This window comes from Lissotriton helveticus, chromosome 11, assembly GCF_964261635.1.
Source record: "Lissotriton helveticus chromosome 11, aLisHel1.1, whole genome shotgun sequence".
In the NCBI taxonomy this organism is placed as follows: domain Eukaryota; kingdom Metazoa; phylum Chordata; class Amphibia; order Caudata; family Salamandridae; genus Lissotriton; species Lissotriton helveticus.
In genome coordinates this window covers 1,099,104,822-1,099,119,157 of record NC_136072.1, presented here as the reverse complement: position 1 = coordinate 1,099,119,157, position 14,336 = coordinate 1,099,104,822, and the positions used below count along the sequence as shown (strand labels likewise).

The following is a 14,336-nucleotide window of genomic DNA, read 5'->3' as shown; positions in this document are numbered from 1 at the left end:
GTAGGAACATATGGAAGTCATGGGTGAAATCGACGGCGAGTTTAGGTTTGAGGGAGCACTTACATTTAGGACAGGCTTGTGGTAGAAGATCAACGCAGTAGGGATGTTGCGTACAAGCGGTGACAGGGGGTCTAAGGCTATACAGGGTTTCCGCACTATAGTGCCTGAGCTCTGGTATCTGTAATGCAGGGGTTATGGCCCTAGGCACGGGCTCGGCGCGGACGAGCGCAGACGAGCTTGCCTTATGCGCACCTTCGGCGCGCAATCGTCGCGCCCGCTGCGCTCGTCCGCTGCGCTTCCGGTAGAAGCACATGTTTATAGTGAAGAGGTGAGTACACGGGGCGTGGCCTCGAGGTGGGCGTGTCCCAAACTCGGCGTGGGCAATGGCGGGTGACTAGGATTGCCAATTCTACCCTTTCCAGCGCTCGTTTTCCACCAAGAAAGGTGCCTGCACACTGTAATCGTGTGTCAGGTTGGGGAGGTGAGTGGTTTAAAAAAACGAAAATTTTAAGGTTTAAAAGCAGTGAAATGCGCTAATGCAGTCTACTCCCGGCTGTGCCTCAGGAGGTTCCAGGGTTAATCTATCGCGCTAGTGATTCAGCGCGCTTTTGTAGAGCTATGCAGGGGGCGTGGCCTCGAGGTGGGCGTGTCCCAAACTCGGCGTGGGCAATGGCGGGTGACTAGGATTGCCAATTCTGCCCTTTCCAGCGCTCGTTTTCCACCCAGAAAGGTGCCTGCACACTGTAATCGTGTGTCAGGTTGGGGAGGTGAGTGGTTTAAAAAAACGAAAATTTTAAGGTTTAAAAGCAGTGAAATGCGCTAATGCAGTCTACTCCCGGCTGTGCCTCAGGAGGTTCCAGGGTTAATCTATCGCGCTAGTGATTCAGCGCGCTTTTGTAGAGCTATGCAGGGGGCGTGGCCTCGAGGTGGGCGTGTCCCAAACTCGGCGTGGGCAATGGCGGGTGACTAGGATTGCCAATTCTACCCTTTCCAGCGCTCGTTTTCCACCCAGAAAGGTGCCTGCACACTGTAATCGTGTGTCAGGTTGGGGAGGTGATAGGTTTAAAAAAACGAAAATTTTAAGGTTTAAAAGCAGTGAAATGCGCTAATGCAGTCTACTCCCGGCTGTGCCTCAGGAGGTTCCAGGGTTAATCCTTGACATTCCTTGACATAATTGGATGGGGAAGGGTAAGGTACCTCAGGGGGGTTTCTGAGTGGAAACTTTATGGGCTTTTGCAATCTGTAGACCCCTAATGGAGCAGGGGGAGTTAGGTAAAACTGCCTCTTTAATTAATTGACTGTGATAAAAGTGCTAGCAAAAATGAACTAGTGAGGCATGATGTTATTCCGCTATGTGCTGCACATGCGATCAATGCTCACACACGTGCATGCACACAGCGAAAGTCTCTCTGTCTCCCTATGCCCGCCCCTTTGGGTCCTCCTCTAGGGAAGAAACCTGGTGGGCTTACTGGTCACCCAGTGTCAAAAGGAGGGAAATAACCTTACTTATTAGAAGGACCCTCACTCACCACTAGTTGGTGACATGCTTCATCATTGGGTCCTCGCTGGGGTGACCGAATGTCTCCCCAGCGTGCTACGACGCCTGGTTACAGCGGAGCAGGATGTGGTGAGTGCAACAGTGCCCAAATTAGGAGGTGACTAAACGTGAATGTGTAAGTGTATTAAAAAATGCAAAGGTAGTGCCTTTACAAAATTCTTTAATAATGGCCATCCTGCATTTAATAAAAACAAAGTGGGCGGACTCCCCAGGTTCTAAGTTAAGGAACCGAAGTCCTAATTAAGATCAAAAGTTGGTCAACATGTTTCTGCTGTCAATTTGCAATTAGCTCAGCATTCTTCAGGACCTACGCAAAAGTCCTCCGGTGGTGTGCGCACACTAAGGCGTACCCTCCCGAGAGGCTCTAAGTGTGAAAAATATATACAGTGTGGAATAACCGGATGGTTTCCGTAAGTAACCCACTACAATTTCAGTAGGGATACAAAAAAAAATTCCTTAGAGGCATAGTCGCGCTCCTTCGGTAAAGACAGCGTGGGGCTTCTGCATGCGGTGTTTGTTTTGGCATCCGTGGCTCCCCTCAGTGTACCTGCTCTCGGCTGCTGTCTTCCGGCACTACCTTTGCATTTTTTAATACACTTACACATTCACGTTTAGTCACCTCCTAATTTGGGCACTGTTGCACTCACCACATCCTGCTCCGCTGTAACCAGGCGTCGTATCACGCTGGGGAGACATTCGGTCACCCCAGCGGGGACCCAATGATGAAGCATGTCACCAACTAGTGGTGAGTGAGGGTCCTTCTAATAAGTAAGGTTATTTCCCTCCTTTTGACACTGGGTGACCAGTAAGCCCACCAGGTTTCTTCCCTAGAGGAGGACCCAAAGGGGCGTGCATAGGGAGACAGAGAGACTTTCGCTGTGTGCATGCACGTGTGTGAGCATTGATCGCATGTGCAGCACATAGCGGAATAACATCATGCCTCACTAGTTCATTTTTGCTAGCACTTTTATCACAGTCACTCCTTTGTTGTTTATATAGATTTGATTGGGGTATAGGAGTGCCTACTCATGCCCTCCCTCTCTTGTTGATATTGACTACTCTTTAATTAATTGGTCAAGAATGTCTCAGCACTCTTGGGGGATGGAAACAAATTACATATTGCTCCCACTCGGAGTGAGCATACAAAAAGCAGCTGCTCCCTCCAGGATGAAACAATGCTGGCTCCTGCACCATGCAGTAGCTGGTTGGGGTCGCGGAGGCCCTGTGACTCCCCCTTCTGCCTCTAACATGGTGCTTGGTGGTTTCCCTGGGTGGGCACCCACCTATTATTACTGGAGGTCCCAGGGGATGGGGTCCCCAGGGCCAAAATAGGCTCAGGGAGTTAAAAAACAGACAACCTCTGGGGATGGGGTCCCCGGGGCCTAAGAAGTCTTAGGAATGGGCTCTCTCCCCTTTACAATTATATTTGGCTCCAGGGGATGGGGTCCCTGGGGCTTTTGAAGACTCAGGGAGAGGGATGCATCCCCCATCCTCTTAACATATATGTTGTGGCCTTGGGGAATGGGGTGCCCAGGGCCGCCCAAACGCCAACCCTAAGCCGCACATGCCATGTCTGTGTGGGGTTGGCTGCCAGCTGGGGGTTTTGCCACAGGGCCTGGCGGCAGGCCAAGCCCTGTGGCCAAACCCCCGCTGCACACGGCCTTTGCCTGTGCACAGCATAGGATTTGTGCTGCCTGCGGGGGTTCGCCACAGGGTGTAGCTGCACGCCAGACTCTGCGTCAACCCCCGTGGCACACAGCCGAAGATCGTGCATGGGGGAATTGTTTTTACGAAAGGTGATAAAATGTTACCTTAAGGTAAAAAAACTGTAGAAATCCGCTGAAAAAAACAAAGGTTATAGTAATGCTATAGTTAGGCATGATAAAAAGAACTGCTTTTGTTTTTTGTTTTTTATTTGGAAATTCGCTGAAAAAAACAAAGGTTAAAGTGACCTTATAGTTAGGTGAATATGTCAGTGACAACATTAACATTTTAAACAAAAAAAAACATACATTCACTGTTTATAGTTAGCAGATCTAACTATAACATGCACCCCGCCATGCACTGTTTATGACCTCACATATTACATCACTTATGACATGTTCTATAACATAATTTAAGGTAATGATAACATACCACCTGGGGGGATTGTCATGGCTCTAAATTGGAGCCACTCCCTGTGAGGTCAAAGGTAGATATTTGTTGTGAGTCGTGCTTATCTTGCCCACCTCAACACCAAGCCCCCTCAGGCCTATGGCTCAACAAATCCAAAATCTAGCTTCCATACTGCTGCACTCTCACTGCCTCATATGAAAAACAGAAGAAATAATAATAAGAAAAACAGTCACAAGGTTACAGCGTTTGTCTGTGAGGCCATGTTATTTTCAGAGTATATGAGTATGTGTCTGTGAATGTCAGTGTGCCCTGGACTTTCAATTAACAATCCGATGCATGCTGGGAGACGTACACTTGGATCTGTTAAATTAAATCAGCTAGACTGTACTACTAGGTGACATCAATTTATTAAAGGTAAGTCACAGATTTGAACGTAGTTGTCTCGGTAGCATGGTGTCATCTGACATCTCTACATATCTGGGCCCGTATTACCGGAGAGCCCTGTGGGCGGAGTGGGCGCTTGCGCCCACTTTGCTGCACCCCTGGGTCACTTTGGTATTACAGAAGGGGCTGCAAACGCTTGTGCATCCCCTTCTGTAATACCGATCACGTTGGCACACATAGAGCACCAGCCCTATCATCAGAGGGAGTTTCCTCATTTGCATGGGGCGTAGCCTCATGCAAATGAGGGAATCCCTTTGCCTCTGCGCCCGTGCTGTATTACAGGCGTAGGCACAGAGGAGAAGAAGCTGTCAGGTGGCGCACTACCTTTGTGCCCCCTGAAAGCATCCCTCTGGAGGGCTTACTCACTGCACCCGCCTGCAAGGAGATCTCCAATCCCCCTTCAAAGTGCACGCGGGTTGCCACCTGCACTGTGAAACACGGAGCGTCTTCAAAGCAGCAGCACAATTTTTCACCTGAATGCACTGCCCCCAGGGCAGCGCGAGTTTGCGGCTGCCATTGTGGCAGCGCATTCACTAAAATGTGGCGCATTTTCCTGGTTAGTGCTGGGCTCCCTTTTTGAAAGGTGTGCCAGAGCTAACCAGGAAAATGCGCCCACACCGTAATCCGGCCCCAGGTCTTTTATCATTACTATGCTAACCCTATCTCTACAGAGCCTCTTTCCATGACTACTTGCAAACACAGGGCCTATTGCCAGGGCATTGCTGGCACTACGTGCACCTACATCCTGTTACCATGGATTCATGCCATCCCTGTGTACATACAGCGCTTGTCATCATAGCTCCAGTCTGGCTGCTAACTGTACACATACGTTTGGTTTGTGGTTAAGTTCTGGGTATTCCACCTCTTTTTCCAGGACTGCGACCCCCTGAAGACCACCGACCGGATCTGCAGGCAGCTCATCTACCACCTGACCCCCCACTCCAAGTGGCACAGGCACAGTGTGCCCAGGCGGAAGTCACAGGCATGGTAAGCATGCATATTCTCATAACCAGGTTATGGCATGGTTGTTACTTTGTTGTCTGGTGAAAATTCAGGGAGGGCTGACACTTGTGTACCCTTGAGAGGTCTCTGGCAAGGCAACCATCAGTGAGTCCTGGAAGACATGCAGGGCGTGGCAAGTGTTGGTGAGTCATGGAGGGTGTGCCAGGTATGGTAAGCAAGGATAGGTCTAGCGGGAGTCCCAGACCCGGTCAGCACTCATGTGCCCTTGAGGGGTCTCTGGCTTGACATGCATCGGTGAGTCCCAGAAGGTGTGCAGGACATGGTAAGCACTCACATGACCAGTGCATGGTCTTCGCCTGTATTCTCAGTGAAAGTACCAGGTAGGGTGAGCACTTGTGTACCCTTGAGGAAGTCTCTGGCATGGCAAGTGTTGGTGAGTCCAGGAGGGTGTGCCAGGGGGTATGGTTACCATGGTTAGTCATGGAGGGTTTGCCAGGCATGCTAAGCACCCACAGGCCTTGGTAAAGTCCACAGTACAGTAAGAGCATAGGTGCCCATTAAGAAGTACCAGGCATGGTCGCAATGATGGACCCACAAGGAGGTCCCAGTTATTGCAAGCACCTGTGCGCCCTGCAGGTAATGCCAGCACTGGTCTGCATCCGCGTGACAAAGAGGAAGTCCCAGGTATAGCAAAGCTCATAGCTGTCAAAGAGGAAGTCACGGATACAGTGGGCAGCAATGGTATCAGGAGAAGGTGCACATGCCACAGTGTGTCCCAGAGGTGGTCCAGCTGGGGCAGGTTCCTCTCCAACCAGGAAGGGGAACCAGGCTTGGGCACTTCATTGAGGTCATGAGAAGTCTTCTTGGGTAAAGGTTTAAGACTAGCTGAAGGCAAGAGACAGCATAGGGGGCAAGAGGAATCAGGCGAATGTTCTGCGGCACGGAAGAAGGGGCAGCAAGTAGGCCGGAGCAACAGAGCAGGGGGCAGGGTAAGGAATAGAAGCATGGGCCTTACATGGAGCTGGGGCAGCAGAGGCAAGAAGCTGTAGACCGAATGGGGTAAGGAATGGAAGTGTGGGCATGCATTGGAGCAGAGGCAGCACAGAGAGCATGGACAGCAGAAGCAGGGATCAGGGTAAGGAATGGAAGCATGGGCCTTACATGGAGCTGGGGCAGCAGAAGCAAAGAACGGTAAGGAATGGAAGCATGGGCCTTAAATGGAGCAGGGGCAGCAGAAGCAAAGAACGGTAAGGAATGGAAGCATGGGCCTTAAATGGAGCAGGGGCAGCAGAAGCAAAGAACGGTAAGGAATGGAAGCATGGGCCTTAAATGGAGCAGGGGCAGCAGAAGCAAAGAACGGTAAGGAATGGAAGCATGGGCCTTAAATGGAGCAGGGGCAGCAGAAGCAAAGAACGGTAAGGAATGGAAGCATGGGCCTTAAATGGAGCAGGGGCAGCAGAAGCAAAGAACTGTAAGGAATAGAAACATTAGATCACATGGAGCTGAGGAAGCCGAAATGGGAACAAGGAAAGGAATGGAAGCATGGTCGTCACATGGAAGAGGGGTAGCACAGAGAGCAGGGGGCAGGGTAAGGAATGGAAGCATGGACATTACATGGAGCAGGGGCAGTGCAGAAAGCAGGGACATCAGAAGCAGGAGGCAGGGTAAAGAACGGAAGCATGGGCCTTGCATAGAGCTGAGGTAATAGGAGAAAGAAGCTGCAGCAGGGACGGGGTAAGGAATGGAAGCATGGGATCACCTGGAGCAGGGGCAGCACCGAGATCGGGCACATCAGAAGCAAAGAAGAGGGGTAAAGAATGGAAGCATGGCCATCACATGGAGCAGGGGTAGCGCAGGGGGCAGGGTAAGGAATGGAAGCATGGGCCTTATAATGGAGCAGGGACAGCACAGAGCACAGAGGCAGCAGAAGCAGGGAACAGGGTAAGGAATGGAAGCAGGGGCCTTACATGGAGCAGGGGCAGCAGAAGCAAAGACGGTAAGGAATGGAAGCATGGGATCACATGGAGCTGAGGAAGCAGAAGCGGGGACAAGGAAAGGAATGGAAGCATGGTCATCACATGGAGGAGGGGTAGCACAGAGAGCAGGGTAAGGAATGCAAGCATGGACATTACATGGAGCAGGGGCAGTGCAGAGAGCAGGTACATCAGAAGCAGGGGGCAGAGTAAAGAATGGAAGCATGGGCATCACATGGAGCAGGGGTAGCACAGAGAGCAGGGGGCAGGGTAAAGAATGGCAGCATGGGCCTTGTGTGGAGCTGGGGTGATAAGAAGCTCCAGAAAGGACAGGGCAAGGAATGGAAGCATGGGATCACCTGGAGCAGGGGCGGCACCGAGATCAGGCACACCAGAAGCAATGAACAGGTTAAAGAATGGAAGCATGGGCATCACATGGAGCAGAGGTAGCACAGAGAGCAGGGGGCAGGGTAAGGAATGTAAGCATGGGCCTTATAGGGAGCAGGGGCAGCACGGAGCACAGGGTCAGCAGAAGCAGCGCATAGGGTAAGGGGTGGAAGCATAGGCATTATAATGGTGCAGGGACAGCACAGAGCGAAGGGGCAGCAGAAGCAAGGAATAGGGTACGAAATGGAAGCATGGACAACACATGGAGCAGAGGCAGCACAGACAGCAGGGGCAGGGAAGGAATGGAAGCATTGACATTACATGGAGAAGGGGCAGTACAGAGAGCAGGGACATCAGAAACAGGGGGCAGGGTAAGGAATGGAAGCATGGGCATCACATAGAGCAGAGGTAGCACAGACGGCAGGGAAGGAATGGAAGCATGGGATTACATGGAGCAGGGGCAGCAGAAGCAAAGAACGGTAAGGAATGGAAGCAGAAGCGGGGACAAGGAAAGGAATGGAAGCATGGTCTTCACATGGAGCAGAGGTAGTACAGAGAGCAGGGGGCAGGGAAGGAATGGAAGTATGGGCCTTATATGGAGCCAGGGTTGCACAGGGGCAGCAGAAGCAGGGAACAGGGTAAGAAATGAAGTATGGGCATCCCTTGGAGAAGAGCAGCACAGAGAGCAGGAGCAGTAGAAGGGTGGATCAGGGTAAAGAATGGAAGCATGGACATCATGTGGAGCAGGGGTAATAGGAGCAAGAAGCTGCAGAAGGGATGGGGTATGGAATGGAAGCATGGGCATCACAGCCTGGGGCAGTGGGTCAGCCCACCTAAACCACTGGATCTCCGCACTGGGAGTGGCTGCTTTTATCAGCTTCTGCACATGTGAACATCCGCCTGGAAAGTAGTCCTCTTCAATGCAAACATGCGCACTATACAGCACCTTTATAAAGTGGCATTTTTACTACTTATTACTATTACATTTTAAATGTCTATTTCATATGTTTGGCATTAATCAATACATAAAACATTAAAAGTGAGCCAAGCCAGGAGTAGTAGCTTTGCCAATGCTTGTTCTTTTATGGCGGCAGGGGAATTGCATTTTTTAACAATTTTCTCTGACCTCCCAGAGTAATATAATTTGTGTAATACATGTACAGTTTTGCAGCAAACAAGCCCACCTGTGCATACTTCTTGTAACATTCACATCAAAATGTCAGGGAAAGCACCGATCTACATTAAGGAAACATCCCTCCAGGCAGTATTGTGAAATTCATACTTATTATGTTCATTCTCCCAAACTCTGAGCAGCCTCGTAGTCTAACTGCTGCTTCGAGAACAGTGTTTGTCAAGTACCTTCTGCTGTCAGCACAGGTCTGTTTATAAACATAACGATTCAAAAAGGGGGGTGGTGATGGACAGAGTATCTGAGTTAATCAGAACACTCCTACCCAGTCAACAGATCAGGGCTTGATCCATCACCGTTTTTTAGCTCACTGCACCATCCCAGTTCAGAACCTGGCTACATGCAAATTAGTCGGTCCCTGGCCCAGTGCATCATGGGAAAGACGGCTGCAATGCCAGAAACCGGTCCCCGGAAGCTTGTTTCCTTTCCAGTAAAGAATTGGCTTGGTAGTTTGGTCTGCCCTGTTCCCATGATGCACTGGGCCAGGGACAGACTAATTTGCATGTAGCCAGGTTCTGAACTGGGATGGTGCAGTGAGCTAAAAAACAGTGATGGATCAAGCCCTGATCTTTGGACTGGGTATGAGTGTTCTGTTTAATTCAGATGCTCTGTCCATCACCACCCCCTTTTCTGAATCGTTTTGGCCACTATAGGAGTGGCAGGGTATGCTCAGACATGAGTCCCTTGCTCACTGCACCATCAGGATTCAAGCAAGCTGGGCCGAAGACGGCTGCAATGCCAGAAACCGGTCCCCGGAAGCTTGTTTCCTTTCCAGTAAAGAATTGGCTTGGTAGTTTGGTCTGCCCTGTTCCCATGATGCACTGGGCCAGGGACAGACTAATTTGCATGTAGCCAGGTTCTGAACTGGGATGGTGCAGTGAGCTAAAAAACGGTGATGGATCAAGCCCTGATCTTTGGACTGGGTATGAGTGTTCTGTTTAATTCAGATGCTCTGTCCATCACCACCCCCTTTTCTGAATTTGTTTATAAACATGGCATTTACACGAACACAGGAATAGTGAAGCAACACATGTTTCTGTCAAACATCAATTATTCTTCCCATCTTATGTGGACTTGCACTAAATATTTTGTTATTTAGTTATGGTTTTCTGCAGCAAACAAAATCCTTCCCTCCTTCCTTTAGTTGTTGACAGTAAGCCTCCCTGGGCAAAACTGGCACCTCTTTAAATGCCATGATAACACAATCAAGAGATGAAAGGGAACAGTTAACATTTGCAAGTGTCAGATGCACCTTGGCACTTAAGAGTGCAGTGCATTTAATAACTTTTGATCACATACAGCTAAATCTGCAAAATATCCTGCAAATGGTGAATTATATGACAAGCAGGTCAACGTGCTATTTATGCAGAAAAAAGCTGCAGAGATGAATAATTCCAGTGATGCTTCTAACATGCTTTAAACTAAGAGGATGTAGTCCGCCTTGAGCACAGATTATAAGAGTAGGTGGGTTGTAAATAGATTAGGCAGGCAGCAGGACACGTCTTCAGGTTATTAAGATATATTTATTAAGTTAGACAGCAGAGCAGTAAAACTCACAGCTGACCAGACCACTGCCAAGGCTGGAATCTTCCCACACCAGATAGAACACACTTCTAGGTTAGAAGATAGAAACACTAAGAAAGGACTACAGACACCAAGTAGCCATATTGAACCAAGTAAGAATATACAACAAGGTGCTATTTATTACAGCTGAGGAATAACGATATCATGGGGGCACGTATTACAAGTTTGTGGGGAATAACATGCAGATTTTGATGTTTTAACACACCAAAATCCACATGATATGGTAAATACTTTACCTTCCAGAAATTTAAAGTAGAATGAGATATTTAACGTATCCGATAATTATGGGATGTGTTAAATAACTTCCAAGTTGTAATTCCAACCTGTGCGTAAATAGGGGTTTACGCACGGGTCACAATACACCGACAGACTTGTAGTCAGGCTGCAAATGTTCCGGGACTGACTCACTAAGAAGTGGTAACTCTAAAGTAGGTTTATACAGCCAGAGGCTTTAGACGGACTCACTGGGAGGTTGTGCACTAAAAGCGCCTAGAGGCCACAAGTAAAGAGACGGTGCACCAAGAGGCTTTGCTCTAAAGGTTGTACACTGCACTGAGAGGCTGATTAAAATGATGAACAGAAACTGAGTCGAAGCTCTGTTGTAAGTACCGTACAGATGAAACCTGCCCTCAACCCTCTTCTCTCTTTCTAGTGACTTGGCCATGCGGCGCACTCTTCCATGCTAGACACTACCACCCACCACTCAACCACAGTCCATCCAGCTCTCACCCACTGTCATCTCACTGCCTATCAAGGGCTCCTGTAATACCCTCCACTCGCCTTTATAGACTTAGAAATGACTAAGAGTTCAAAGTCTTGGAGAGATGCCAGTCTTTGGCTGTCAAAGTCCCATCAGATGTAGCACTGCCTGCAATAAGTCACATGACTCTGAGCATTTACTTCTCGTTCATTTAAGCTAAGATTGAAACTTTCTTTTTTATTGTATGTATTTGTTTTAATTTTTAGCTTGGGTTTGGAGACTGCATTAGCTGTCCTGCTGGTCATATTTTTTCCAAAAGAAATCCTAATACAAATGCACACATATAGGCAAACATACCTGGGCTTTCTGCCAGACACTTCGTCCATTGGTCTGTTCAACTGTCATTCACATTTTGCTTCTGCCCACTACAGCATACAGCATTGGGCAGTGAGTCAACAGGCTTCAGCAGCTAGCTGTCCTGTGCTATGAGTGACGGCATCCCATTGGTCCTCATGTGCACAGCCTTTTGAAAAAGAGTCCCCTTCAATGCCGGAGCAGTTGCACTGGGTTGCTTGGCCACTTCTTTATTTTTATATGAATATATTTGTGCATATTGCTTATGTTTAAAAAAAAAATAATAATACATTTTAAAAAGTCTGTTCCTCAAGGCTAGGCCTGTTGCCTTTGCCAATGCTTGTTTATATAGACCATCAGCGCGCCTCACATAAATGCCAGTAAAGTTGCGCATGACCACGGCGCGTGCCTTCATTGTGGAGTAAATTGCTCAATGGGGGCTGTGTAGTCAGTAACCTTTATCAAGAGAATTGATTTTTCTTCTGCACATTACAGTGTCATGCTGGGCACTGGCCCTATGCACTAACCACTACTTATCCACTGCATCGCTTGTCCATTTCGTGCCCATCTACAGACCACCTACTGCCTGGCTCAGTTTTCGTACTTGCTACAACATCAGAATTGTTGGTATTTCCTACTGTGCTTTGAGCCGGTATCTCAGGGTCACCACCAACCAGTGCTTAATTTGAACCAATGGTTTACAGGGCTCAGCAATAGCGCTTAATTGTCAGCACCAGGACTTTTGACAGTATGCCACATGGTGGCGCTGTTTGCCTAATTCAGAGCCAAGCACAATAGTTTCTTATTAATTCATTATATATTGAAATGACCACTACCTGACGCCAAAGTCATTTGTATAGCACTGGGAGCCTGGAATAGTCAGATTGTCTTTCTTGTAAGATTGTGGTGGTTGGTAATAGTGTTGTTCGTGTAATTGGAAGCGCTGACAGTGGCAATGGGTGGTGAAAGTGTGAGTGGCCTTGTGACCAGAGCCCCGGCCCCTGTTTATTTACAAATTAAGCTCAGCCACTAACCTTTGTCTGTCTGTCCCTCCCCACGCAGCTTGAAGGCCAGCCTGCAGAAGATGGTGCGCAGTGACGTCATGAACCTGTCGGGCATCCCGCTGACGGTCAGAGACACCCACCGCGTGGCCTACTACGTGCACCACCACGGGGGCAACCTGGCCACCGTCGACCTGAGCTTCACCGAGCTGACGGACGACGCCTTCGGCCTGCTGCTGCCCATCCTCGGCTCCCTGCCCAAGCTCACACAGCTGGCGCTCAACGGCAACCGCCTGACCCGGGCCACCCTGCGGGACCTGACCGAGGCCGTCAAGGACGCGGCCAGGTTCCCCTGCCTGGCCTGGGTGGACCTGGGCAACAACGTGGACGTGGCGTCCATGCCGCAGCCGCTGCTGGTGGGGCTGCGCCGGCGGCTGTGCCAGCAGAGCACGCTGCCCACCATCTACGAGAGCCCGGACGGCGGCGACGGGCAGCTGGCGGTCCGCTGCGCCCAGCAGCTGCCAGACGAGGAGGGCGACCAGCTGCCCTCACCTGAAGCGGGCCGGGACCGTGCCCTCTCCCTGCCCTTCGACAGCTGTGCCAGGTGAAGAGACGAAATCGACCCCAGAACTGGCCTCTTGCAAAAGAGATTTCCAGAGGAAACCCCGGACAGACGGCTGACCACCCCAAACAGCAACTCTCTATAGTGCCTGCCAGCAGGGGGCGCAAACACTGAAGGAAGAATTATTTATTGGGCTGCCATTTCTAGAGACCCTTCCCCTAAAGGAGCAAATACCTTGGCACTGGGTAAGAAACGAGGATCCAGGCCCTGCTTACAGTTTCTCAGCCTGCTGTCACCAGCCTCCACCCCCAGAACAACGGATGCCACCGCAGGATGCCCCGTGGTACAATTCTGCTTTTATTGACCACAAAGCATACAAAATTCGCCTCATGTACTCGTGTCAATGCGGGGTGTGGATTTGATGCCCAGGAAAGGTGCAAACTGAGAGTGCCTCGTCCTGACGGGCGGGTGCCAGGCGCTAGCTGACGTTGCTAAACAACTTGTTTCAATGTACTCACTGCGTAATGACGCATCTGGAGCAAGGCTTCGACTGTTTGGAGCCGGCGGGCGCTGGCACGAGCGGTGCCCACTGGAAACAGAGACTCGTCAGAAGGCTTCGAGCGATGTCAACATCCAGTGGGGGTGCCCGGCCTGCTGGTTCCTTCCTGGGGGCGATGGCAGACGCCTGGCGTGGATGCCTGCGCCCCTCGGCTCGTCACTTTCATGGCATGCCACGGATTAATCTCCAGAACAAAAGGCAATCGGGGACTCACCGGAGGGCGCCGGGGCAGTCGCGTGACCACCCAGAACTGCAGTGTCAGGAGGCGGCGAGGGCAGGGTGGCTGCAGCCCAGAGCAAGCGGTTGCCCAAGGGAGCGCATCATGAGAAACGCGCACTGCTCCCGGGGCTGCGCCCTGCCAGCTCACAGCTGCAGCGCCATGCATTGCAAACCAGAATTGTAAGGTTTTATCTACTCCTCTGCTTTTCCAACTACAGACATGCTTGGCCCCCAGAGCTGTTCTTTCATCCGAGGACCCAGACGGCCAGGGCCAGGGGCATGGCTATCTATAGTGCATCAGGTGCAGCGACACCGGGACCTGTGGGTCTGAGGGGCCCGCTGCAATTCAGTTATAACTGTTTGTCACACCCAAACGCGCGGATGTGGGGGGCGCTTCCTTGCATTAGGGCCCAGGCCGCTCTTGCTTCGTCACTGCAGTCGTAGTCGGTGGGTTTAATGAAACCGCACACATTATTTACACCTGAGCCTCTGTTCACACCACCCACACAGCTGGAGCTCTCTATTCTCGTGTCTGAAGACGAGTCTGCAGGAACTGACGCATGCAAGTGAAGATAGAACTGCATACACGTGGGGAATAGAATGTGCAGGTCACTATATTAACATGACAAATGGAAGTTTGCCAAGTCTCGCGAGAGGTTTACACACGCTGAACGAATATTCATGCGACACATGGCCATGGCTGCCGACCTCTGTCTAGGCTTAAAGTC

The 14,336-nt window shown here is 50.3% G+C and overlaps 1 protein-coding gene across 1 annotated transcript in view; it reads left to right on the top strand.

Annotated features, from left to right (window-relative positions):
- Positions 1 to 12,881, top strand: part of LRRC75B (leucine rich repeat containing 75B) — a 204,650-nt gene extending 191,769 nt beyond the window's left edge. The window contains exons 3-4 of the mRNA XM_078667772.1: positions 4,992 to 5,104; positions 12,330 to 12,881. Coding sequence (XP_078523898.1) covers positions 4,992 to 5,104; positions 12,330 to 12,876 — 660 coding nt within the window. The 3' untranslated portion in view covers positions 12,877 to 12,881. The remainder of the gene's footprint in view (positions 1 to 4,991; positions 5,105 to 12,329) is intronic.
- The last annotated feature ends 1,455 nt before the right edge of the window (positions 12,882 to 14,336 follow it).